At 44.6% G+C, this 27793-nt stretch overlaps 1 protein-coding gene across 5 annotated transcripts in view; it reads left to right on the plus strand.

The window, feature by feature from the left end:
• WLS (Wnt ligand secretion mediator) overlaps nt 1-27793 on the plus strand; it is a 131617-nt gene that overhangs the window by 79287 nt on the left and 24537 nt on the right. For 4 of the 5 annotated variants that reach the window (XM_010989013.3, XM_064493469.1, XM_064493471.1 and 1 more), the window contains exons 9-11: nt 635-778; nt 2002-2085; nt 8929-9082. In XM_010989013.3, the coding sequence (XP_010987315.1) occupies nt 635-778; nt 2002-2085; nt 8929-9082 (382 nt within the window). Of the gene's footprint in view, nt 1-634; nt 779-2001; nt 2086-8928; nt 9083-19566; nt 20515-27793 lie in introns of those variants that run through there. The other variant, XM_010989014.3, reaches the window with a different exon arrangement.

The following is a 27793-nucleotide window of genomic DNA, read 5'->3' on the forward strand; positions in this document are numbered from 1 at the left end:
CTGCTTTTACTTCAAGAACTTCAATCCCATGCTCAGCATCCCTTGCAGCTGCTGCTGCTGCACCCAACCCTCACGCCATCCTCTCCGGACGCCAGGGCATCTCAGTCGCCTCATACAAATCCAGGGATGAGCCCAGTGGTTCCCAGACTTGGTTATACTTGGGTTTCCTAGCCCCTGGACAGTCTCATTCTGCATATCAGTGGGACCTAGGCACCTGTGTTTTTAACTTTTGAGGTGACTTTAAGGCTGCTTTCTGCCTGACCAGTATTGTACAACCAATATCCAATATTTTAGTGCTTTTCAAATTTACTATGCATATGGCTGTGCTGGGGACCTTGTTAAAAGGCAGGTTCTGACTCAGCAGCAGGTCCAGGGTGAGCCCTAGAGCCTACATTTCTAACAAGCAAGGCTTTGTTCCTCTTCTTACAGAGCTTGGATAGCAATTTGGGACATTCCTCACTGGTACTTTTGTGTCAGAAAACCTCTCTGTTGTGGATATTAGAGTGCCAGGCTTTAGTATTTTATCCCCCTGAAAATCACCTAAATATCTAGAGACAAAGAGTATTGACACAGATCTGGGGAGAAGTGCTGGGGTCCTTGGCCAGCCTGCCATTTCCTTGACTGGACACCTGAGATGGCCTTCATCATCGTGGCTGGGATCTGCCTCTGCCTCTACTTCCTGTTTCTGTGCTTCATGGTCTTTCAGGTGTTTCGGAACATCAGCGGGAAGCAGTCCACCCTGCCAGCCATGAGCAAAGTCCGGCGGCTGCACTATGAGGTGAGCACGTCTCTCGACCCATTCAGGAACTCACTGCCGCCTGCTTGATGTGAAAACACACACACACACCCCCCTACACCTGGAGACTGGAAGCTTTTATTTCAAATACACGCTGAGAGATTCTCATGTAATGTCGGGTCTCTGGGCAAAATAAGAGGCTAAGTCCCACTCTGAGAAACATCTACTTTTCTGGCCTGTCTCGATCTTGGAGTTTTCTGTACTATAAATGCCTTTCTATCCCCAGTGAGGAGTGAACTTGTTCAGCAGGTTCCTCAGCTTCGGAATGGAATGTAGGCGCGTGCTAGATGGGAGATCTGATGACGGTAGAATTAGGTTTTGGCTTGGGGGGAGCCTTTACTTAAGGTTCCCTTGCTGAGAATCAGCTTTAAGATTGGGGTTCAGCCCAGGTGATCTGATTTCCAGACTTCGAGAGACCACATTCCCCCTAAAACATCCAACAGGGGCTCACAATAGGGTTCAGTAATCTCTATTTATAGATCGTGGCCCTATTCAGATGAAGCACTCGACATCCTCAAATCTCGAATGCAGGTGACACATTCTTAATATTTCAAGGATCGCTTGGGCTCTTGCCTAAGTGGCTGCCCTTGGAGGCATGGGCCTAATTCCTCTGTGTGAAGAGAAACAGGAACTGCAGAACCACAGGGTTTTTATATGCAGTGGAAATAAGAGCCCCTGAACAGGAGGCATCCTCTGATACACAGGTACCCTCAAATCCTGCTTGCAGGAAACCGTGGGCCCTTTGGGGAGCTTTGCTTGTCTCTAGGGCTGGAGCGACACATGAGAAAATTCAACCAAATCCACTTCATGTTGATTAATATGCACATTTCTTTTTGTTCACTGGAGCAGAATTTTATTACAACTGCAGAAAACTTGGATTTGGTAACTTTGAACCCTTGCAGAGAAGCATAACCAGCTTAGCAGGGAAATTAGCAGCCTCGTGACGTGCTGTGCATATAATTTCCCGGACTCTGGTATCACTGTTTCATGAGAGATAAGAACCTAGGAAATATTTGGCCGAAGAAATTCTTCAGCCACATTCACATCTGCAGGAGAAATGTTACTTTGTGAAATTATTTTACTGTCACTCTTAGGGATTTGGTTTTACAGATTTCTTTAAAATTAGCTTTTTATAGATTTACATGTTAAAAAAAAGGATGGATGGTAGCTGGTAGAATGTTAAACTGCTCTTTCTGTCCTAACAGGGGCTAATTTTCAGGTTCAAGTTCCTCATGCTGATCACCTTGGCTTGTGCTGCCATGACTGTCATCTTCTTCATTGTTAGTCAGGTAAGTGGAGCCTGTGAGGTCAGGATGAGAATGTCCCTGGAAAAGTGCCTCTACTTTGCAGAGAAAATTCTATAGAACTACTAAGAAAGGAACAGAGAGGCTATGATTCTGGGCAGCTGACCAAGCTATTTTTTTTTTAATTGAAGTATAGTGATTTACAATGTTGGGTTAATTTCTGGTGTACAGCATAGTGATTCAGTTATATTCTTTTCACTATAGGTTATTATAAGGTATGGACTATAGTTTCCTGGGCTATACAGTAGGACTTGGCTGTTTATCTATTTTATATATAGTAGTTTGTATCTGCGAACCCCAAACTCCTAATTTATCCCCTCCCTTTCCCCTTTGGTAACCATTAGTTTGTTTTCTATGTCTGTGAGTCTGTTTCTGTTTTGAAAGTAAGTTCATTTGTGTCATTTTTTAAGATTCCACATATAAATGATACCATATGATATTTATCTTTCTCTGTATGATAATCTCTAGGTCCATCCATGTTGCTGCAAATGGCATTATTTCATCCTTCTTTATGGCTGAGTAGTATTCCACCATATATTGTTGATGGCCATTTAGGTTGTTTCCATGTCTTGACCAAGCCATTTTTTTAGGATGCTCTAATCTGGGACTAGTTATCACTTGGCCAGAGGTAGACTGAATTTTCCTTTCAGTACAGCCTTGTAGGAGGAAAAAAGTTGCTAAATAAAGTAGAAGCCTACAGCTAGATTGAAAGGCACTTGTTTCCTTTACTTAAGAGAATAAACTTTTCAAGCCCTGTAGCAGAACAAGGAAGTATTAATTTGATTTGATCTTTATCTAATATTAACATAGATCCTTTTACAATCCATCAGCCATTCTTCGTAACAATTATATTGCCACTTAAACAGGAAATGTAATTCAAAAGCCCCCTTGGTAGAGCCTTATCTTTCTGCCAGTTATTTCCCAAACTCATAATTTTACCATACTTGAAAAATTCTCAGTAATGATTTTCAATATAGGTAGCTCGTTCTAGAAAGTGGGAAGTATCATTTAAGTCATACATATTATGTATCTATCATCCATTTGAGCTTCACAAAAATCTTATGGCTAAATAGTATAAGAACTGTTATTCCATTTGCTAGAATATGAAATCTAATGGCTTTAGAGACATTTCCCATTTATGCTGTTTTCCTGCTGGGTGGGACTATGGATGGATTACTTAACGGTTCTAAGGTTTAATTTTCTTATCTGTAAAGTGGTAAAATAGTAGCACCACCTGAAGAAGGTGTCGGTAGGGACCATGCGCAGTAATGCTTGCGCAGTGACCTGCAGAGGGCCCGGCACACCGTGAGTGAGAAGAGCTGTGCTCTTGTGAGTGGCAGGAAGGGTGAAGGTCGTGCTGAAGGCTATCTGGTAACTTAGGGACTAGAATCCGGTCCTTTTGATTTTCTTTGCCAATTGCTCTGTCATCTCTATATTTGGTGAAAATTGAGAATGTTAGTAGTGCAGACAAAGCCTTAGGATAAGACTTGCCCTGTTCTGCTAGCAGGCTTCCTTTTGCGAGACAGACTCCTAAGCTTTTTTGTGTCCTGGACCCCCTAGGCCGCCTTAGGTGAAGGACATGGGACTCTTCTTTGAATGTTTTTAAATGAGCAAAATAAAATACTTTGGATTTCAAAGAGAATTAGGTAGGTAGGTAGATAGACCGATAGACAGACAGATGGATGGATGGATGATATATATTTGCAGTTATACCTATTACAGAGACTTCAGGTTTATAACTAATTGGTATAAAAATATGATTTCTATTGGTGACAAAATTACAGGTGGTGTTAATACTACAGGGATTTGATTTCTACATTCATATTTGACAGAAATGGTAACTTCCAGCTAGAGACTAGTGAAAATAAAGGTAGAATTTTTTCCTGCTCCAGTTCACCAACCCCTTGAATTTTATCCAAGGATACTTGGGGGTGCCTTTAACCCCTGGAACCCTGTTGGCTACACCCTCTGGGCAGTGTTCATGTTGCTGCTGAAGGCTGAAGTGAGTAGAGAAAAATAAAACAAATACACATACATATCTCCAGAAGTTCTGTTCACCACCTCTGCTTTGACCTGTAACAGTGCTGTGTTTGTAGCAGACTGTTTATAAAACCTTGGAAACTACACCCTCCCCTCCAAATGCAGTAAAAATATTTCAAATTCTGAATGGTTTTTTTATTCAACCAGCAGAGGCTCAACCAAGGGTGTCTGAGGCCAGACTTATCCCCTGGCTGATTCCCTCATGTGACCAAATGCTTTCCAGTCCTCCGATCCCTCAGTAATGCAGTGTGACACCTAATACCGTCCGTTCTGCGAGGCTGAGAGAGCAGGATGCACTCCTTGGAGAAGCGGAATCTTAAGGAAGATGAGCTGAATAATAAAAGGAAGGAAGGGCACCTTTGCCCCTAACATGTTTCTGCCACTTTAGAAAGCTGAAGGTGTTCTCCCCCAGCCCTTCCCGCTGACCCTCCTGTTTCTGCAGGGTCCCTCCCACCTGGAGTCAAGAGGGACATTGGCTGATTTAAGGCAGCTACATGTTGCCTGAACTTAATCTTAGACATGTTTAATTAGTGCACCTTTTTGAAGCAAAGGAGGCCAGCCTTCCAAGTCACAGAGTTTGGGGCTTTTCTTTGGAGAAAAAGCTTAACATTCTACTGCCCCAGTATTTTCTAACAGGGCTCCAGTTGGTGGCTGGCTTTTTATATCTGCTGCGACAGTCAGCCTGGAGTGGATTTCAACTCTAAGGGGGTAGCAATGAGGGCTTTTGGATTCCATTAGCTCCTTACATTCCCCCTGCTGGGTTATTTTTTTTTAACGTTTATTTATAGATATCTAAGACGTTTTCAGGCATAACTCTCAGTGTCCCAGGTACTGTATTAATACAGTCATCAGAGGATTTATTTTTTAATGTCATTTTGGAATGTCTCAGCAATGAGCTCACCTGAAAGAAAACCTATTGGGTAACTTTTTGAAATGGATCCCAGCCTTAGGTAAAAGGAATGTATTAAAACTCCCATTATGCTCTCAGGCTTGCTGGGAGAGCCTGCATTTAAGCCCCATGAAATATAATGCGAGGGGATCTCGCCAGGATATTGAAGCTCTGAGGCCAGGAATGAAAGGCCGCTGGAAGCTGTGGAATGCAGTGACCTTGAGGCTTTGTAGCTGGGGACTGAGGTGCTGTCTTTTAATGCCTGCCATTTTAACGGCCTCGGTCATAGCAACCAAGCTGGCACATCAGAGTCTGGTGTTTTAGCCCCTTCACTCTGGAAAAGAAAGAGGTGTTCCATTTAGAGGTGGCAGACAGTTGGGAACAGAAGTGCAATGCAGGCGAGAAGGTCACCGGCCTTCACTGAGGGGACTCCAGGTGCCTGACATTCAGGTCAAGCCACATGCAGGAGGCTCCCAGAGAGCCTGTCCCCAGCTCTTTTTGTGTGTGTGATCACTTCATTCTGCTACTTACAGAGGAAATGTTTCCAGTAAGAGAGCCTGTGTCTGGGATTTGGAAATCTTGTTGTGAAGTGGAATGTTGGTTGTCAAGACTACTGTGTGTAAAGGGCTTTGACCTTCACTTGGCTACAGGGCTGTAATTGGGTGGTTTCACACAAAAGTAAATTGTTCAGATGTGGAATCAGGAAAAACAGGGACTTTGAGAAATAAGATTTTAGGCAGAGGAGAGACTCTTTTTTTCCCTGGTTGGGGCTACCTGACTTTTCTATCCGAAAGTGAAAAGGGCTGACTGTCACCTCTTTGCCTTGCCATTATTCAGATTTTGGATTTACAAGGTCTGCTCTGTTGAGTCTGCTGGTTGTGGTACATACTGGTGGGAATGTACTGAGAGCTCCGGGCGTGAATAATTGAGAGAAGAGAGGGGAAGGCAGGTCTCCCAACAGTAGAGTGACAGTAGGTAGACAGTCCATTTCTGCAAATTCAGCTCTTTGCCCTCAGCAGGAAATAATACATTTAGAGATGACAAATTAAATAGTATAGGTAATTCTGCCACTGCATTCGAAACGGGTGCATGTGTCCCAAAGCAAACATGAAATGGGGGCATGAATCTACTCTTTCCTCAGTCAGCCCTGGCTCCAGTGTGTCCCTCATGGTACAAGAATCTCATTTCAGTGGTTCTGCTGTAAAATTGTGTCTTGCATATATATCCAGTTTATTATATACCACACATTACTACGTCTGGGATCCGTAGTGCATATATATATATATATATTACTATACAGATTTGAATACAGAAACCTGTGTATGTGTGTGTGTGAATATATTATATCTATGTAATAATGTGCATTATGGTCAATTAAGTGAATTTCAAGGGAAATTTGACCTGACATAAAAGTTGTTTCATATGCTAACTTAAGAGACTCACCCTTTTTGTATAATGGGTAGGAATGCCTTTTTTGGAGTCAGAACCACAACTTCCTGGCTGAGCAGTCTTGGGCAAGATAATCTCTGTGTCATAGTTTATCCATGAGTTTTGAGTGCAAATATTACCCACCCACCTCACAGAGTTGTTATTCAGACTAAATAATACCTTCCATGAAAAATTCTTAGTAAAGTGCCTGACGTATCATTAGTGTTGAATAAATATTAACTATTATTATCCTTGTTATTATATTTAAAAATCTTCACTTTATTACCTGTGTTAACACTTATTACCTGTTGTTTTGAGTGATAATGGAAGAACATAGTAGAGAGCACTGTGTAAATGAAATTGTACTCACTAGCCATTGACCGCTCATCTTACTTTTAAGTGTAATTATGGTTTACTACGGAATGCAGTATCTTCTCTTAACTTCTCAGTCAGATATTTCCTAAAGGCGACTCTTCCCAGCCCCTCTTTCTACCTCCGTGGACCGGTGCTGGCATTCCTGCACATCCCTGCATCCCCGTCTATGTTGATTCACCAGGCGTCTGTCTGGAGAGCACCACTGTGTACCGGGCGTGCAGGTGTTTCCTTCCATGGGTCAGTTATGCCGATCCCAGCAAGATTCCATTTCAGCAGAGTTGTCACTGCTGAGTGTCCCCAGCTTGGATCACAGGAGGGAGGCTCTCCTACAGGCCCTTCCCTAGCCGACGGGGCCACTGCCATGACAGAGCAGAGGAAAGTGGGAGCAGTCTTACCCCTCCTTACCTTCAGTTCACCCAGCCTGGCCTCCCCTCTGTGACCGCACAGAAGAGCTCCCTTTGTTATGACGACAGGTACATATATTTCCAAAAGCTATCTTAAGGCCCCTTCTCCTCTTCTGTTATATACATTAAAAACCATCTTAAGTATGCTCTAAGTATTGTAATTTTTATAAAGTTAGGATATTCTGTACTTACACGTAAGAAGAGTGACATTTGCAGAGGTTGCTAAGCGGTCCTAAATAGCTTGAATGCTGGTACACTGTTTTAAAATCATTAATGGTTATGAAGTCCTTCTTTGCCAGAAAACATTCCTAAGCATGTCATATAAAGTGAGTTATTTTCCAAAGTAAATAAGAGTTAATGGTGGTGGTTTGTCTATAAACCACAAAAATGGAAAATTATGTATCACCAAGGCCAAACTGAAACTGGTAAGTTTATAATCCATTAACCTGGTCAACTGACACTCCAGGCCTTTCCGAAGGAAATACCTGTACTTAGAGCTTTGTTCTGCCTGGGGCCCCCATGGGTCATGGGTTAGGCTAGGGGTCCCAAATGAATTGAGACCCTCTGCCTGGTACACAGGAGGTGAAATCAGCCTGCTTGTTAAAGTCATTAACATTTAGATGCAGCTTGCCACCTCACACTTTAGATCCCAGAAGGAGGGGCTCCTGGAGATGGTTTATATAACACAGTCTCGTTAAGCTATCACAGGAGCGTCTGTCTAGTCTAATCCTTTCTTTTACTCTCATTTACGGTTTCCTGTAGCAGGCAGAAGTGGTCAAAATCATTACACTGATCTTAGAGTTGGCATAAATGATTAGTCTCTTGGCTCAACAGTCCTCATGATAGTTCTTCGTGCAAACTGGATGTCATCAGACAGCCCTTAAAACCATTACCGAGTCATTAACATAGACAAAGGCAACCTCAAAACATTCTTGCCAAATTGTAAAGCATATGAAAGCTTCCTAGTTCTCTTCGTGAGTAACTTAACATAGGTGACATTGTAAAATAGGATTTATTGAGTGTCTGCTGTGTGCCAGGAAATTTCTAGAAATATTTTTACTTAATTCTCCTCAGTAATCTTTCAAGTTTTTGTTTTGCACTTAAGAAAACTGATGTTTAGAGTCTTAATCTTACTTCTCTTACATTAAAGGGAAAGTGAGTGGTGGAGCTTGGAACTGAATCCGGGGTCTGTGACTTTAAGCCTGTGCTTTCGCCTTCTCCACATTGCCCCACCCAGGGAAACTAGTCACTCTGAGGATCCATCTGTTTGTTTAACCAGCCCTGTGGTGCATCAGGCACTTAAGCTAGGGCCCTCGCAGAGCTGGTCTCTGCCTGCAGGGAGCTTACATCTAGCTGGGAAGATGGGGGAGGAGGAGTTATTGTTGGTAAGTGTTAGACTCAAGTGCAGTTTCATTAAGTCAGGGATCTCAACGTACTGCTGTTTCAGGAGGAGACACCCCCCAGGTGATGCCGACGTGCAGCCAGGATGAGAACCACTGACTTTGTGCCTCACATGTCGTAAGCCTTCGGTTAGCCTCAGTTCATGCTAGTATGATTCAGATTAAGAAATGGAGTCTCACGTGGCCCTTCCCTTTCCCATACATAGAGGAGACGTGGTGTTTGTGTTAGTTCGTTCCTGTTGGAGTTGTGTTTCTTCTCAGTTCCAATTGAATGTCACTCCTTTTTCCGTAGGTGACCGAAGGCCACTGGAAGTGGGGCGGCGTCACGGTCCAAGTGAACAGCGCCTTTTTCACCGGCATCTACGGGATGTGGAACCTGTATGTCTTCGCTTTGATGTTCTTGTACGCGCCGTCCCATAAGAACTATGGGGAAGACCAGTCCAATGGTGAGTTCCAGTCTCTTTGGCATAGCTTTATTCAGGACGAGCAGGCTTCTGTCTCTACAAGACTTAGAAAGCAAAGGCTCTGGGTTCCCCAGTTAAACTCTCCTCCATGTGTGAACGTGCACCTCCAGGGAGACAAAAAGCCAGCACTGGGCAGAGATTTCTGTAAGTCTGCATTTTTAAAAATCTGTAATACATGTTGGGAATATTGCATTCTAGTCTACAACATGTCCCAGTTTTAGTATGGAAAATTAAGTGTGTTTTCCTCAATTTTTGGAGCAAAATTGACTGTTGGAAAGCATGCCACATGTATTCTTCTAGTTTGAGAAGCACAGCCTGAGATAGTGAGTGGAGGGGGACTGGCCCCGAGAGTTGAACGGAGCTGGCTTCCTCTTCCCCCTGCTCATTTTCCTGCAAGCCTGTTGACACATCCAAACCAACAGCTGTTCATCTGTCTCTGTAACTGTCCTCCCTGTAGGTGCTAGATGTGCTGTCTTTGATGTTGATGCTGCAGGAAGCCTTGGAGAACTTAGCCAGTTCAGTCATTTTATAGATGAGGAAACTGAGACCCAGGGAAGGATGGGGCTTGCCTGGGGTTTCTCCCCGAGCCACGGTGGAGGGAAGTGAATTCTGCTGCCCAGGCCAGTGCTGTTAACATGGAAGAGGCTCCTGTTTCTTTGCATCCTTAGCCCTGCACTGTTTGCCTCCACCCTTACTCTTTCTCCCACATACCTGCTGTTCCCCAAACCGGAGATGCTCTTTATTAGATCAAAGCCAGTGCCCATCACTCTGTCTCAGAGCAGAGACCAGGACTTTAAGATCTGCACGTCTGCATGGCACTGAGGGTTGGCCTTACTCACAGGATGTGCTCAGCAAGTGTGTGCAGAATGAATGGATTCATATCCTGCCTCCCTCCATCTGGGTCTGATAAAACCCTACCCGTCTCATAGGCCCATTTAAAATATTTCCTCCTACAAACACATTTCTGATCACCCCAGTTGGAGTCCGGCAAATTACATTCAATGGAATATTGTTGCCGTGGGATGTTGGTGGGTTTTAATAGTCAAATAAGTTTGAGAATCATTGGGTCTTTAATCAGCATTAATGCGATTTTTACTGCAAAATATCTTAATGCCTTTAGCACATTAATTTGTATTGTGAGTCTTTTAAAATGGGTGGAGGTAATAGCACTTCCAAATGATGAAATCATCTGGCCCTAAAACCCTTTTGCCAGGCATCTTTGGGAACTAGTGTTCTAAGGAACTGTCCTGGAGGAACGTGGTCACATTTTTCAGGTGACACTCACTGTGTGGGTGTAGGAGATGAGTTCGCCTGTGTCTTCCCTCTCCTGCTGGAACCCTGGAACACTAACTCCTGGTGGGCAAGGACTGGTTCTTAAGGGTTCTTTGAAAATGTTGAGTGTGTTCATGCTTTAGAAATAGGAGTTCTAGATTAGCTTTCACATTTTACAGACAGGCCAGTGATCTTGAGATAGGGGTAAAAAGAGGGGCGTGATGACATGATAGATGGGGCAGAGAGAGGAGGGCAAATGTGCAGAGGATCAGGGGTATGGGATGGTCTCAGCCACCATATGGCCCCAGTGCTGTACCTGCCTCTTTTGTGCAAAGGCATCCTGGACATCAGGCCTCTCTTTCTTCCTGCTCCACAGCTTCTTGTCACATTCAGTACCAGGTCCATCTCTGGCCATGTGTCTCGGGCAAGAATAAAGACCTTTGGCTTACCTACCTACCTGCCCAACTCTTAGTTTGATTGACTTCCTTTCCAGAAAGTTGGGAGCTAGGCAGCCTCCAGCTTCCTTCCCACTGCTCGCACTCAGTGTTTTACTATATGCATGGAAATGGGAGCGAGTGGGCTCTCACACAGTGGACCTCCATGATGCCAGCAGGAAGGGATCCTGAGCTTGCCAACAAGAACCTTGACTTCACCTCGTGGCCATCCTATTGGACTTTGACAGAAACCGTATGGACCTGTCCTTGACTTGAGAGTATTAAGCTGAAACCTGATAGGTGAGGTTCCTGCCCTCCAGGGAAAAACCGCCTAAAGCGATCGCTGGACCTCCTGGGATGCTGGAAAGCTAATCCTGGTGGGCAGCAGTTACTGAATCCTGGCTGTGTGCTGTAGCACTTCATGTACGTAAAATCTTCTGGTTGTTTTTGCTCTGTGGCTATTGGCAAACTGCTTCACTTCTCCGGGCACCACTTCTCCCACCTGTGAGTGATCTCTTAAAGTCTTTTGAGAACATAGAGTTCTGTGGTTCTCTGTATTCCTGTTAGCAAGGAAGGGGCAGAAGAGCGCCTCCTGTCACAAAGCCCAGCGGGCGATTCTGTGCAACGTGAGGGGCTTCCAGACACTGGTGAGAGTTCGCCCGACCCCAGCACTTTCAGGCACACGGGAAGCCAGGGCCGGGGCCAAGCCCACAGGGGCCAGGTGGCTGCCTGCCACTCTGGGGGGCCAGATGCTTGAGTTGCAAGCCAAATGTTAGGCAGCTCCCATTGAGGCTTCTCACCCGGTTCAACAGCCCCCCACTCCTAGGCTTCAGTCCTTGCAGTTGAGAAGAGCACTTGATCTCTTTCCTATAAGATTTTTGTTGTTGTGGAAGGTAGTTGGATTTGTAATTTCACAGAAATCTCAGAAGCTATTCTGAACAGGATGTCATCTCCCCTGAATCCGTTGCCAAGAGGTGTTCAGAAAAGTTCATGGCGGTTTTGCATCGTCACTTATGACGGGACGTGCCACTGGCCTTGAGTGGCCAGATTCTAGGGATGCTAGATGGCCAGCTCTAGGCACAGCAGTCCCTTGTAGTGCAGAATTGTCCTGCCCAGAATGCCAGTAGGGCCCCTGCTGAAAGCCATTCTGCAGGCAGTTGAGCAGGCGGGCTCTCTGGGACCCTGTTCTGATCGTAAACACAAGAGTCACACGATTTAGCAGCCCTCCTCAGCGACATTACCCGCTGTGGGCCCCTGGCAGCTTGTGCACGTCCCTGTGTGGTGCTGTGTCGGTGCGTTTGCAAGGGGCTTGCCCGCGCTGGGTTCTCCCATCACTTTCCTTCTCTCCTGACTTCCTCTGTCATCCGCGCCAGACCCACAACAGATCCTAGGGACTACGGAGCACGTGCCAGGATTCTGAAGCTCCTTGGAAAGAGCTGGTTTGGACTATTACATGGAGACCTAGAAACCTACTATATTTTTAAATTGAGTCTCTGGATGGCATTTCTCCTCCTCCCCCAGCCTTCCCAGGCTCCTTTTCCTTTCTTGTGGAAAGCTTTTATTTTTAAATGGCTTGGACTCCCTCCCCACTCTAGCTTTTAAGGTCCAGAGCCAAGAATTCGGATCTCTTGCTATGGAGAATGAATCCCAGGTGTGCGGAGCTTCTTGCCTTTGTGAGATGGGTCCTGGGTGGACCTCTGAGGAAAGCTATTTCCGGGAACTTGAAGCGGATTCCAGTGCATCTGAGGCCAAAGAGGCTAAGGAAAGAGACAGTTTTGTTTGGGGTGGAGAGAAATGCTGAGAAGTGTCGGGGGCAGAGGGTAGGAAGGAAGTGAAAGCAGAGAGCCTGAAAGTTTGGTCAAGGGATGGACAGAGAGAAGCACAGCGGGCAGGAGGCTCGAGAGAAGGTCTTTTTCCAGAGAGCGCTTTCTCTCGCATGTTTCTGTTTCTCTTATTGTGTGGCTTGGACGATGACCCTCAGACATGAACTGGGGGGTGTCTTAGGGCTTAGCCCGGTGCTGGGTTTCAGAGGATGGAGTGACAGAGACACAGCTAGTAGCCTGGTCTGCGAGATAAGACTTCTTCCTCAGCCTCCTGAAATGCGGGACGTCGCGGGACAGCTTCATAGTGTCCAAGCCAGAAGGTTTTCATGTTGTCAGCGGCTGATTGGTGATGCAGGGCTGTGGCGTTCTGGGTTCCTACCTGTATTTTACATATATCTTTATATATATATGTAAAAAACTATGTGTCTGTTACATGCAATTGTGTATATATACATGTGTGTGTACATATACACAAACAGACATATACTTTTTTTTTTTTTTTTAGCAAAGGTTCTTAAGACTCTCCCTTTTGGTGACCATTCACATTCCTGCTCCTGCTGCCTTTTCATGAAAGCTGCTCTTTTTGCCCATGTCCCTGACCAACCTGTGGATCATTCTGGATGTCTTCCAGGCAGAAGCGAGCTGCAGCCCCAAGCAAAGGCATCATCTCCCAGGGGTACATGGTCAAACCCTGAACACATGACACGTGCCCAGACCCCCTCAGTCACGAGGTCATGTGGGGAAAAAGCAGGCAGAACGGCTTATGACATCAGACAGTTCTTGGTCCTAGCTTTCACTTCTCTGTTCTTTCATCTATAAAATCTCTGTCAGAAGGTTTTAGGAAGAAAGTGAAAAATGGAATTCCTGACTGGATGACTGGATGCCTATGACAGAGGGAACAGGAGACGCTCTGACTGCCAGCAGGTCCCTCTCCCTTTCTGTCCGCGCTGGCTGTCTTCTGGCTCGCCCGCTCGTTCTGCAGGAAGCCCCAGCAGCAGCCCCGGGCCCTTGTCTGGGGAGCTGCCGCGCAGGTCACCTTTGCATCCCGAGGCTCCTGAGGTGCCCTGCTGCTTGTTCCACAGGAAAGGTAGCTTTGGCTTTTGTTGCCTCTGTAGACGTTTGGTTTGAGTCATGAGGCTTTGACAGGGGCTGCCTTTTGTTGCGATCTTTCCCCGGCTCGTGTGTTGGGTGACCTGCATGCACCCGCGGCCAGCCTGGCTTCCTCTTGCCGTGTGCGCAGTGATGGAGTTGGTCTTACCCCCAGGGCTCGACTCAGATTCTGAAGTGGGTCTCAACAGCCTTTGTCCTCACCCGGTCTTCCTTCGGTGTTTGCCTGCATCCTAATCTCTTTTTCTCAGAAGGACACTGGTCCTGTTGGATTAGGGCTCATCCCAATGACTTCATTTTAACCAAATCACCTCTTTAAAGACCCTGAGTCCACATACCATCGTCTTCTGAGGCAATGGGAATTAGGACTTCAACAAATGAGCTATAATCGGGCCATAAACACTAAGGTTTCACACGAAATGTCTAGGCTTTATTGTGTTCTCCTCTTCAGAGGTGCCTGACACTGAGCGGCTGGAGGCGCTTTGGAGGTAAATGGGAAATGGCTCACTTCACGCCTGGTATAAACCACCTTGATGGTTGAAAGGGACTGAGAGATGGCTGGACCCAGGATTGCTGAACCCAGTCCCACCAAGACCACTCTGCCTTATTCCCCAGAGGGGACTTTCAAAGGCTGAGTCACCCCGAAGCACACCTGTTTTCTTGCTGAGGGTTTTTCCCTAAACCCCAGTAGGGAACCCCAGTGCTGGTGTGCTGGGCTAGACGGAGCCGTGCGGAGCAGGGCAGGGGGGAGCTGGACTGGTCCACATGAGGAAGTCTTGGTGGGTGTTTTAATGAGCACTTACTGCATGCCAGATACTGTGCCGGTGATTTACATTATTTAGAAAGCTTTTTTAAAAAGGTTTTAAAAACCTACCATCCACTATTTTTTTAACACCCCAAGTACAGAAAAGGATATAATCTTTGAGTGAACAACAGCCCTTAGCATGGAAATAATTTAGCTTTACAAATACCACACTCTCCTTGATTTTCTCATTTTGCCATGAACCAGGGATGCCATTACAGAGAGTTACCATTTGAGCTTAGCTTTGAAGGTGAATAGGAGAAAGTTTGTTGTGGGACTAGGAAAAATTCCACAGAAAAGAAGTCGAGAGTATTATAGAAAGAACATAAGCTTTGGAGGTAGACATAGATGGTGTGGAATCCTGGCTCCAATATATACTCTGTGTGACCTCAAGAAATAAATATGAACTTGTGGTGTGAGAGCTTTCTGGCTTCCACATCTGGGTAATGAGGTGTTAATTGCCTTAGTGGTTGTGAGGACAGAATTAGGTAGCTCTTATTAATATTAAAAGACTGTGGGTCTCTCCCAAATTCTGTGAAGCAACATTGGAATTAAATTAACAGTTTCTCCTTTTTTTTTTTAAACTAAACTAGCCACAGATTCACAAATGTTGTCATTAAAATTCCATGATCATGGGAGTTTTGTCCTTCTCTTATTGACATGGTGTGTCATGCTGATTGATTTATGTATGCCGAACCAGCCTTGTGTCCCTGGGATGAACCCAGCTCGATCATGGTGTATAATCTTTTTTATGTGTTGTTGGATTCTGTTTGCTAATATTTTGTTGAGGATTTTTGCATCTATGTTCATCAATGATATTGGCTTAAAGTTTTCTTTTTTGGTGGTATCTTTGTCTGGCTTTGGTATCAGGGTGATGGTAGCTTCATAGAATGAGTTTGGGAGTATTCAGTCCTCCTCAGTCTTTTGGAAGAGTTTGAGAAAGATCGGTATGATCTTTTAATTCAAAAAGATACATGCATCCCAATGTTTATAGCAGAACTATTTACAATAGCCAAGACACGGAAACAACCTAAATGTCTGTCGACAGATGACTGGATAAAGAAGTTGTGGTGTATTTATGCAATGGAATACTACTCTGCCATAAAAAACACTTGCAGCAACATGGATGGACCTGGAGATTGTCATTTTAAGACAGAGAAAGAAAAATACCATTTGGTATCACTTACATATGGAATCTTAAAAAAAAAAGACAAATGAACTTATTTACAAAACAGAAACAGACTCACAGACATAGAAAACAAACTTATGGTTACCAGGGTGGGGAAAGGGGTGGGAAGGGACAAACTGGGAGTTCGAGATTTGCAGATACTAACTACTGTATATAAAATAGATAAGCAACAAGTTTCTACTGTATAGCACAGGGAACTATATTCAGTGTCTTATAGTAACCTGTAATGAAAAAGAATATGAAAATGAATATATGTATGCATATATATGACTGAACTATTATGTTGTCCCTCAGAAATTGGCACATTATAAACTGACTACACTTCAATTAAAATAAGTAAATAAATAAATGTAACAAAAACTTAAAAAAAAAACCCAAAACAAATTTCAGTTTCTGTTTGAGAGTGGAACAAACGAATCAGTAAATGTCTCAGGAATGTCTTATTCAAACAATAGAACAAAACGAAATGCAGAAATAAAGTCTCAATTGGATAAAATTTTTAATAATAAAATTTTATTTGGAACACCCCAAAAAATGCCACCAGTCTTAGGAAGCTGTGCTTGTCATTATATCACTGTAGCGCAGGTATGTAGCCTTCTGGGTCCCCAGTATGCCTTCCAGGTCATTAAAATCAGGCAGCAGCTACAGATCTGTGGATGTGACACCCTAGATATGGATCCACTGATAGTCCTCTGAGATTAAATCCAGTGCCAGAGATTGGTCTCATTTCACGCTGGTTAGAAACGAGCCTTCATCTTACTGTTAATTAGCTGAGATGAATTGACATCCTAACCAGGAAAAGAGACTTACTGCAAGCCAAAGAATTCTCTTCTTTTAAACCTTTCATAATTTATCCTTTTTCTGTTTATTCTTCCTCTCGCTACTGATAAGAAACATCACATTTTTGGAAGGGTTTTTTTTTGGGGGGGGGGTTTCGATCTTAGGTGGAAAGAGACTTTGAGCATGTCTGTGCAGTGAGCAGCAGGAGCTAATAGGGAGAGGAGCAGATGGAGTGAGACTTTGGCAGAAGTAGGAGTTGGTGGAGTTTGGACACGAATGGCGGGATCCCCGCTCCTGCTGTGTCACTGCCGTGTTCCCATCAGATCCCTAAGGGGAGTGTTGGCCTTCGAGGTACAGAGAAAGTGCACATGAATCATAGATTTTGCTAGCCAGAATCCCATTGATCCGGTCCTCATTCCAACTCTGCAGGGAGCAGGCTGGGTCACATTTGAGAAATTCATTGCCTATTTGAGTCTCAGTGTCTTCACATCCTATTAGGAAATACAGGGCATGCTAAGCCCCTACTGGTGCATGCAGTAAATACTCATTAATAATAGTTCTCCTTATTATCAGTGCACTGATGCTGTGTGCTATAAATTCTCCTTTATCAGATACAAGAGCAAAATTAATATGCTGAACGATTCATCCAAATTATTGTATGTATATATTTGTGAGGGTAATACCTTCTATGTGGACTCATCCTTCACTGGCAGTCTCAATGGCTGTTGGAAACTTGAATATTTACAAAGAGTCAGCATAGCCTGGGGTTGAAAGCCTGGATTCTGGAGCCTCACTGCTCCAGTTTGAATCCCATATCACTTTTTATCAACTTGGGCCTTGGGAAAGTTATTTGACCTCTCTGTGCCTCAGTTGCTTCATCAAAAGAATGAGAATAGTACCTCCATCAAAGGGGTGGAATTGAGGATTAAATGCATTAATATTTGTAAAGTGTTTAGGATGGAGTCAGACATATGGCAAGCACTATAATATAGGTATCTATTAAAATAAAAAAGCCCAAGTAATTTTGGCTCTTTCTTTGGGTGATGGCACCTGTGGGGTCATACACATTTTCTAGGACCTGCAATTGGAATCACATGTTAAGCTTAAATACTTGGCACCTTTGGTTCAAAACCTGAGTAGAATTATAATCTAGTGTCTATTTCTAAGAGGTCTGCAGTGAAAGGGATTCCTTAGGTAAACTCTTGGAGGTGCTAATGGGTCTACTGGGGTGGTCAGGGTGCTCTTTTGAAATTTTGATGATTCTCAGACATGTAGATTGTGAAACTGGCTTTGAAGTTTTGGTAGCTCACCCAGATACACAAATCCAGAACTAGCTTTGACCAAGGCTTTTGAGGCTTAGGCCTGTTCTTGACTGAGGAACGGACTAAAAGTTGCAGCAGCGAGAATGCAAATTAGTAACCCAGGGAAAATTGCTGATTATGCAAGTAGGGGTTCAGCGTGGCCCCCGGCAGGCAGCTCTGCCTGAAGCCTTTACGCAGCCTTCACGCCGTGTTGCTGGGTGCTCTGGCCCAAGGGCTGGAAGTATGGGAGGCTGGGCTGATACCCCTTTGGCACCTGCTCTGCCCCTGTCCTGTGAATTGGACACTTGCCAGCACCCAAATGCCGTTTGCAGTCTCTGCAACAGCTAATGACCCTGCTTCTGGGACTATGGACGCTCCTGGGTAGAGAGCCCACAATTCCAGCATTTCATAAGACTGATTCAGTTGTAGAGCCACTGGGAAATGGGTCTACAATAAAAATCTAATACAACATGGCACACATGAGGGCACCAGCCAAGCAGCCTGCAGGGCCAGTGGGCGGGCTCACCCCTGGGGTCCTAAGGTCATCAAATTCATTGATGCCCAGCAATTCCTAAACTAGTGACAAAATACTAGCCCAAAGAGTGGGGCCAGAGCTGTCCTCTAAGGCATGGCATGGAATCCCAACTGAAAGCCGTGCGTGTGTATTTTAGTCCATGCTTTGAACTAGGGACAATTTCAGTTTCTGAAATTATGAAGTCATGTGTACAGTATAAGTATCAAAATCACAGACATAACCATAACCTTTTGTTCTCCAGCACCCCTCTCTGCAAATATGTGGGTACACGTGCTCCTGCACACGGTCCGACTGAGCACCATTGGATCTGGGCGTTTTCTGTTTTCCCTTTGCCAGTTATGTATTTACTCAACTATCTTATGGCAGGTAGCAGACATTATTAAAGGCTTAACACGGAAACTCATGTTTTTTCCTCCTGGTTGAGAAGAGGCCACATTATTCTATTTTAGCAGAGGAATCCCTTTGTCCACTGGTGATGACTCTGAAACACTGGTGTTGGATAGAATTCTGGGGATAGCAGAAAATTCAGGGCACATTTCTGGTACTTCTTTCCTGATGGAGAAAGACCCTAATTGTTCCTAAAGGCATTAGATACAGCACCCTGGCCAATCTGGTAGATACAGGCAGGTCTTGTTTGCCTTCACATGCCAGAGCTGCTTTGTAAGTTGTCTGCAGCGAATGTGTGCGTGGCCTTGGAGTCAGACCTTCCTTCCTTGGGCTGGTTCCAGACTCTCCTGTGTCTGCTCCTCCTCCTGACCTGCCTGCCAGCTTCCTCACCTGTAAAGCAGGCGTGACCAGAGTGCCTGCCTCGGAGGGTGCTTGTGAGGATTAAACACAGCAAAAGCCACAGGTTCATCTCAATAGGCACAGAAGAAGCACTTGACAAATTTCAGCGATCACCTGTAAAGAGCCAAGAATAGCGTCAGGCGCAAAGTGAGCTCTCATTTAACTGTTAACCGTTACCACGAATAACAGCAGCAGTAAGCTGACTCCTCTATCGTTAATATCTCTTCTGTGCGAGACAAAATGATTAAAAAAAAAATTACTGCCAAGTCCAAGTGCAAAGGGTGGGAGTCAGCCCTGGTTTTAGGGTGCCTGTGCCCCGGTTTTCTCCCTAAGTTTAGAATGTGAAAGAGGGCTGGCATCAGGCAATTGTTATGGAGACGAATCCCAGCTTTCTCCTTCCTCCTTGACCACATCTAACACCAAAAACCCTGTTTCAGGCGATCTGGGTGTGCACAGTGGGGAGGAACTGCAGCTCACCACCACTATCACCCACGTGGACGGACCCACCGAGATCTACAAGTTGACTCGCAAGGAGGCCCAGGAGTAAAGGCTGCAGCACCCGGCTGGGACTGCCCCCTGTGCCCCAGCCCCTCCGATAACTGGAGTGGGGGGCATGCCAGAGAGCTCCACGAGCAAGCAGACGCTCTGTCTCTTAGCTGTGGTTTCTTGGACCAGCGCTTTGGACATTGTCAGCTTGACTTCCGACGGGAGCTCTCGGAGGAAGATTCCTACAGCCGCTGATGTGTTGTGTATGATAACAGAACCTCTGATATGACACATTTTTTGTGATCATTGTTAATTAGTGACATAGTAACATCTGTAGCAGGTGGTTAGTAAACCTCATGTGTTTGGGGTGTACTCCTTGGGGGATGGCTTGGGCCAGAGGGGTTCTATATGGAGTGGAATATTTGACTTTTTTTTTTTTCCTGTTTTAGATTCTAGGATAGCGTTTAACACCCTCTGCAACCCAGGATGGGCTGGTGTCATAGTCTTCTCACTCCTAGTCCATGACCACTTTTTTTTTTTTCCCTATTTATATCACCAAGTAGCCTATTGAGTTAATATTTAAGTTGTCAGTAGATACATGTCCCTATTTTTTATGGCATAATATAAAGCAACTGATTTTCATGAGAAGGTCTATTACACCAGGGGCATTTCAGCTTTGAAACCAAATCTGTATATCCAATACTAACCAGTCTGTTGGATGTGGGTTTTAAAAAATGTTTGCTAAACTATCCAAGTAGGACTTACTGTATTAAATGGCCTTTGGGTCTGAAAAGCTTTTTTAACCTCTTGCTTAAAATGTGTTTTCTTTTGATAAGATGCTTCAAACAGCCTCCGAAAGTGTAGATCCAATCATTTAAATAAACCTGTATGTATATGCACACATCGTCCTCCTGCTCAGCCAGCACCCATGCCTGCAGAGTCTTTTCCACATGGCATCTATGGGGTGGGAAGGGTGGCGGGGGAGGCGGGAAGGGGAATAACTTTATGAAAAATTAAAATATTTTGCCGTCAATTCAGAGTGTTTGGGGGTGATACTGTTTCCGGAAATTAAGGTAACATTTTCTGCACTGGGTGGTTAACCTCCCTAGGCTGGCATGTGTGATGGGAAGGGTGGGGGAGAAATGTTATATGATTTAGAAGTATATTACCACCCCCCTGCCTATTCCCACTTCCCCCAATAGCCTGTTTCGCTTTATTTTAACTCTGCCATTGGAGAGGCAACATGGTATAACAGAGAGAGAGAATACTGGATCTGAGGTTGGAAGGCGCAGTTTCCTAGCAGAGGTCTGTGATTTATTCTGTAGTGTGACCTTGCTGAAACTACCTGACCTGGCTGTTCCCTTACCTACAAACTGGCATTCTATAAACTAACTGCTTCACGGGGCGGCTGTGCAAATTAAATCAATTAACATATATGGAAGTGCATTTTAAATTCTAAAGCCACGTAAATGTGTTCTTTCTGGAGTCCAAAAACAATTTTGTGAGTGTCCTGGTTTTCAGACGTTGATGTCTGGAAGCTTGGGGCACAGTTCATTTAATCCACCTCCTCAGCACCCGTTCTCCATCCTTTCTTTTCCCTGATTTTGGCTAAAACCATGGTAAGCAGTGATGGGAGGAAATACTTTGGCTTGGCTGCTCTCTCAGACCTTTTCCTGTCCTGGTAAACGTGATGGTGTGTAATCCAGTGCACTTGGCATCCACTGCTGATCGACCAGGAATTATATGTAGCCCATGCCTCGCAGTCTTAAAACCTGCTGAATGATCTCCTGTCCCAGAGGACGGAGGGAGAGTTTCTCCTAAGGAGCTAGAGAAGAGGCCAGAGATAGGCCTTAAAGAAGAAGTAAGATTTTACCGAGGCCAAAGGACAAAGGGAACAGCAGTGCGGAAGTGACAGAGGAAGCAAGGAGTGGGGAATGCTGGGACGGGCTGGGCAGCAGGCCTGGCCGGCACGCGGAAGGAGCGGACGGTGAGGCCCAGGCATCTGTCAGCCAGAAGATGGGTGCTTACTGCCACGGGAAGAGCTGTCAGACTTGGCCTGGGGTTTTAGGCAGAGAAGCGAGAGGAGCAGAATGACTACTGGAGCACAGAAAGGCTGGACAAGCCAGCGAAGGGGTCACCAAGGCTGGGACCAGGGCAGTAGTCGAGGACATGGGGAAGAGGGGATGTATTTTGAGGATGCAACTGGACAGGTTTGAGCATTCTGAATGTGGAGCTCCTGAGAAGCAAGGGCAGAGTCAGATTTCAAGCCCTCCTGGGTGAGGGGAGGGAGGGCCTTGACACAATTAGGGACTTCTGGAGGGGAAGTGAGTCTATTACCCAAAAAGTCTGTTAAGTACCAGAAGTCAAGTCTAGCAAGTTGAGTCAAAAGAGGGACTTCACTAGAACTTTCCTAGAGCACCCAGATTCAAGGGGAAACAAAGTTCAATACCCTGAGAGATTGAACAGCATTTAAAGATTTAATAAAGCCTGGTGGATTCGGTGGTTTGTACCTGTGGGATCTTACAGCCAAGGCAGAAATTAGAGGTAGAATGCAGTCAATAAGTGGTCTCATTAAGAAGGAAAGACATAGGATGGTGCTCCAGGAGGAGCCAGAGTAGAGGCAAGGCTTGTGTTTTTCAGTCTGGAGAGAACTAGACTGAGTTTATAAATTTGAGGGGTGAGAGCCATGAAGTCAGGATGATGATTTGGTAGCATAAGCCCCAAGGAAGGTCAGAGACTTGGAATAAAGGACACAAGCTGATCAGTTAGTTTTGAAAGAGTAAAAGGTTTCATCCAGAGATAGGAGAGAAATAATAGATGGATGTCAGAGAAATTTGAGGTCAAAAGGAGAGAAGATGTAGCCTGTCCCTCTGTGTGTTCTGTCTTTTCCACGATCATGAAACAAGCGTTAGAGTTCTGCTGAAGGCGTTCTCAGTTTCAACAGTGCAGGTTGAACACAACTATTTTCAATCAATCAGTTGGAAATTTCAAGAAACCCTTCAAGAGGTGAGAAAAAGCCTTTATTAAGGGCCATCAACCAAGAGAAAAGAATTATTGGCCATGTATACCAGTTTTATAAGTTGTCTTAAAATTTTTTCAAGTAGCTTTGAAGAATATTATAGAAAAGAAGTATAAAATTCCACATCTTTCTGCTTTTAAAAAATAATAAAATTTATCATTATATTCAACAAATAAGTAAAAAATACAATTACTATTTCTGATAGAAAATGATCCATTTTCTATGGGTGAACCCATGTTATTCCTGCATTTTCCCCTTAGGGGAAGAAAATGTAACAAGGAAATAAGTGGTTTCTCTCATAGTGTCTGGTAGTTTTAATCATTTCTCAGAACTGGGACGATGCCTCAGCTCTGATGTCTGAGTCCTTTAACCGCCCTTCTCTCAGAGCTGTAGAAGCCTTTGGTAGCCGTACCTCCGGTCCCCAGCAGCTACTTTGAGAAGGTCTACAGAAATGTCAGAGAGGAGGTTGGTCTTGGGTCTCATACTCATCTTGGCAGTTCTAGACACTTGATTTTGTCGGCTCTTTCAAACTGACCAAGCTGCAAGGGGCTGACCGGTGTACACTGGGCAGTGTCAGTGAACTACAGCTCCCATGCAGCCTTTTACAGCAAAGCGTCTGGATGGCTTGTGTCTCCATCATCCCAGACACCTTATTCCTTCCCATTGTCTGGTAACCATGGAGGTCAAAAGAGGCGGGCAAGGCATAAAAGCACAGAGGAGTGGGTGCCCTTGAAAGAGATAACATCTCAACCATGATACAGCCTGAGGGATCATCCCTGTACCTCCAAAGAAAATCCACAGAGCTCCCTAAAAAGTGCCGAGCGCCGTGTGGGAGTCCAGCTGGGGAGGGCTGGTGAGTGAGCCACAGAATGCCCCTCAGCTCATCCCGATCTCTCTGACTGCTGTGCAAACCTACGTCCTTTGGGAGTCCTTGCCTTGGTTCAATCAGACGCCGCTCCTTTCACTGCCCTTCAGCCTCGGGTGGTGTTAGTGCAGTTGGTGAGGCCTAATGTGCGGGGGCAGCCTGACCTTCAGGAGCCTGTGCCGCCATCCCTGTGCTTCAAGGCCCTCCCATCGTTTTGTGCCGTGGGAACCATCCTGCCTTTGGTGTGCTTGCTCTCTTGCCATCACGCTTTGCCGCCTGGCTGAGTTCAGTGTGCAGGGATGACTTGGTTTCTGAGATTGCTCCGGCAGGTGCCTTTCTCTTGTCCTGATATCGGAGGGGTCTTCCAGGAACTCCTCGAATTGTCCAGCGTCCAGAGCTTCTTGTCTCCATGACCATGCACTTGGCCTCGATTATTGAGAAGACCCTTCAATGTTGAGACCAGACCCCATTTGCGACTTCGACCCTTTTGTTCTGACTGAACTCCCCTCTCACAGGTTCTGCCCCACCCAGGACTGTTCTCCTCCAGGCCCCCGTCTTGGCTCCTCGGCCCCTCCTCCAGACGTGGTTTCCAGACCCTTCCCTCCTGGCCTGTTAGCTCCATTCTAGTTCCTCATTCTTCCAGATTATGGTACTCAGACTGCAGTGTTGCTCCAGCTGGCACAGATTAGTGAGAAAATAATACTCCTGGGCTCAACATCCTAAGAAAGTGAGACTAGAGTTGAAAAATTATCCACCTGTTACTTTTTTGCTTCTCATGACCATGTAACCACTAAATCACTTAGAGTATTAAGTGTTAATACAGGCATACCTTGTTTTATTGCACTTGGCAGATGTTTCATTTTTTACAAATTGAAGGTCTGTGGCAACCTTCTGTTAGATGATGGTGAGCATTTTTTAGCAATAAAGTATTTTAATTAAGGTATATACTTTTTTAAGACACGATGCTACTGCACATTGAATAGACTACAGTATAGTGTAAACATAGGTTTTACAGGCACTGGGAAACCAAAAAATTCACATGACTCCTTTTATTGTGATATTCATTTCACCACTGTGGTCTGGAACCAAACCCACAGCATCTCCAAGGTATGCCTGTATCACCAACACCTTCCTTTGTATTCAGCAGTATTTTTCAACTGAAGTGTAGAACTTCACATGTATCCCTGTGAAATTTCACTTTTCCCTCACACAGATTCCATAGGTAAAGCACATCTTTAACTTTTAAAATAAGCACAGTTTGAAATGTAAATAAAAGTGGTTAAGACCTTTCCCAGTGCAAAATGGATTGGTTTCAACTGCTGGAGAATTCCTCCCTCAGCATAGACTTCTCCTTTGTCCAGCTCTCTCTGCACACACATATCCACACAAACACACTCATACACAAGCATGCACACGCACACACACAAAACACACATACAAAAACACACACTTGCAGTTAAACTTCTTTCTTTGTGTGTATGTGTCTTGTAATATGGAACTTAGTGATTTTTGTATTTTTCCTTTAATTATCTATCACCTCTTCACATTCACATAGTGACTACACAGTAAAGACATGAGGTTCAGAGAGGTGAAATGACAAAGTTGGAACTAAGAAAAGCTCTTCAGTATCCGAACCTCCCTGTATTTTCAGTAGTGTATTTGCAGCACAATTGTTAAGAGTTTTGTTTTGAGCTGCAACTCTCATTAGAGCAGAATGACCTTATTGGGAGATGTTATTCCAGCCTAAAAAATATCTGCCTGCTCTCCACTTCCATCGATGGCAAGTGTCTGCCCTCTTCTGGTCAAAGGGAGGATGACAGCTATCACTGAGCAAATTCTTAGGACAAAAGTCAGACCTTGGAATTGCTCCATGATAATCACTGCTTTTTAATGGGTTCTTGTCATAACTCTGCATATAGCGTTGCCCTCAGGGCAACTGCCTACACCCCATCCCCCTTGAAATATGTGATCTTTGAAGTCCTCACCAGCCCTGATTCTAAGAACCGTAAAGGAGGCTATGTGTTTATGACATCCTAGAGCAACATAGGGCACTTGTCCTAGCTCCTCTGTGGGCACATGTGCTGGCATCACAGCCTGGGGGATGCTGGTGTAAATAAATTCTGTACATTTATTGATTCCGTGGCCCCTTTGGTCTTCATTGTTCTCCTGAGCTCCTCTGAGGCTCCGAGCTCCCTCAGGTGGCTGCTATATCCAGCAACTCTTTCCATCGGAGGACTCAAGGTCAGGACGGTCTTCACTCCCATGATGAGCTCGCGCCAGTTCAGGGACACAGAGACTGAAAGTGAGCCACAGACAACAGCGCCCAACACGTGGATCTTTCCACCGCAAGTGCCTGTTTCTCAAACACTGTCCGGATGGAAACGGCACAGGCAGCACGAAAGGCCAGAAGCTGGTCAAGACTCACACGAACTGAGTATTTGTTTTAAAGACTTTTCCTTTGCTCGTGAAATGCTTCACAAAGGGAGTTGTTCCCAAGAATGGGCAGGAATTTCAAATCGTATTTATGGATCTTAGCCAGGTCCGCCTAAAGGCATCTTGTGAGACAAGGATTCGTGTGCAGGTTTGGAAGGCTGTCTGAGGAGAAGGGGAGGGAGCCCCAGTGAGCACGGCGGTCATCGCGGGGCTGTTAGCTTCCCGGAACCAGGGTCGGCTTGAGGAATGTGGGTGCTACGTTGTGTTCTTATCTGATCCCAATAGCAAAACTGGCTTATTGTAAAAACCTTGGAAAAATACATAAAAGAGTAAAGAAAAGAAAAATTAACTTTTCATTGATCATACCAAGTATTAGAGATAAACACTTAAAATGTCAGTGTGTTCTTACACAAGTTTTTACATGCATGTACGCATGTGTATATATATGCATATATCATATTTCCTATGCATGCATGTGCATGCCTGTATCAAATATATGTGTATATAGAATATGTATTTTATATATATTAGGATGGTATTATATACAGAAGATTCCTGGAGAAATTCTCTAGAAAACAGTGTTTTGTAACCTGCTTTTTTCACAATACACTCTATCCAGAAACTCTTTCCATGCCATTATATCATCTACAACATGATTTTAATGACTTTATTATTGTAGTCTCTAATAAGGATGTATCATCATTTGTCTATTAATCCCCTACTTTGGACTTTTAAATGGTTTGTGAAGTCTGACTATGATATGATATGCTGTAATTACCATTCTTGTATATAAATCTTGTCGTAGATCTCTGATGGTTGCCTTAGATCAGTTTCTAAGGGTCAGATTACTGGGGCAAAAGTTCTGACACTCGCTCAGTAAGTGTCTGTTACCCTGTTATGGGCCAGGTGTGTACTAAGTACTTGGGATGGACCGGTAAGCAATGTCCCTTTCACCAAGGTGTATGTTGACCTGGTAGGGAAGGTGGTGAGGGGGCAATAGGTAACAAACACGGCACGGTGCTAAAGGCTATGGAAGAAAGTGTTTCTCTTGCACACATGTAAGCTTATGGTGGCCTCCAGAAACGTGCCCCCAGCAGAATGGGGACCTGTGGCTTCGCAGCATCACTGATACTCTGCAGGTTTGACCTTTGCCACTTCAAGATGCAAAAAGAAAGTTGCATTTTACATTTATTTTATGACTAGGGAGATTGAACATATTCTATATTCCTGTGAGTTTACATTTTAAGTTGTCAGTTCAGATAATTCATCCATTTTCCTCTGACATTCTGGTTTAGGATATTCATCCTTTGTCTCTCATACTCATAGCCACACTTTCCCCAATTGATTGCTTGCAATTAATTTTGTTATTGATGTTTCTAGGGGGCATGGAGCTCTTTAATTTTTATTTAATCAGATCTAAATCTTTTCCTTTCTAGTTTGTACCTTTGCTATAAGGCTTAAGGAAATGTCCCTAATCTAATAGAATAGGTCCACCATTTTTTTTCCAATTTCTAAATTTTCTTTATAAGTTTCCTTTTTTAATTCATCAATTCATGTGAAATTTGTTTTTCAGTAGGAATCTCAAGTAAATACTTTTTTCCAAATAAGCTTTTTTGGGATAATGGTTGGGAAAGGCAGAATCTTAGGCAAACTGAGGAGGCTGTGGCAGTGGGCCACCCATGAGCTGAGGCTGGGGCAGCCCTGAGCTGACTGTGGGATGTGGTCCAGTGCCAGCCACACCAGAAGTGAGACGCAGAGCCTCTGTGCTCCGCTCCCCAGGGGCTACCCAGGTCCTCTCCTTTGACTTTGCTGGTGGGATCTGTCATCTGGGGAAGACGGACTCTCACTGGGTCATGGAGGA

The sequence above is a fragment of the Camelus dromedarius genome, chromosome 14 (genome assembly GCF_036321535.1).
Source record: "Camelus dromedarius isolate mCamDro1 chromosome 14, mCamDro1.pat, whole genome shotgun sequence".
Classification (NCBI taxonomy): domain Eukaryota; kingdom Metazoa; phylum Chordata; class Mammalia; order Artiodactyla; family Camelidae; genus Camelus; species Camelus dromedarius.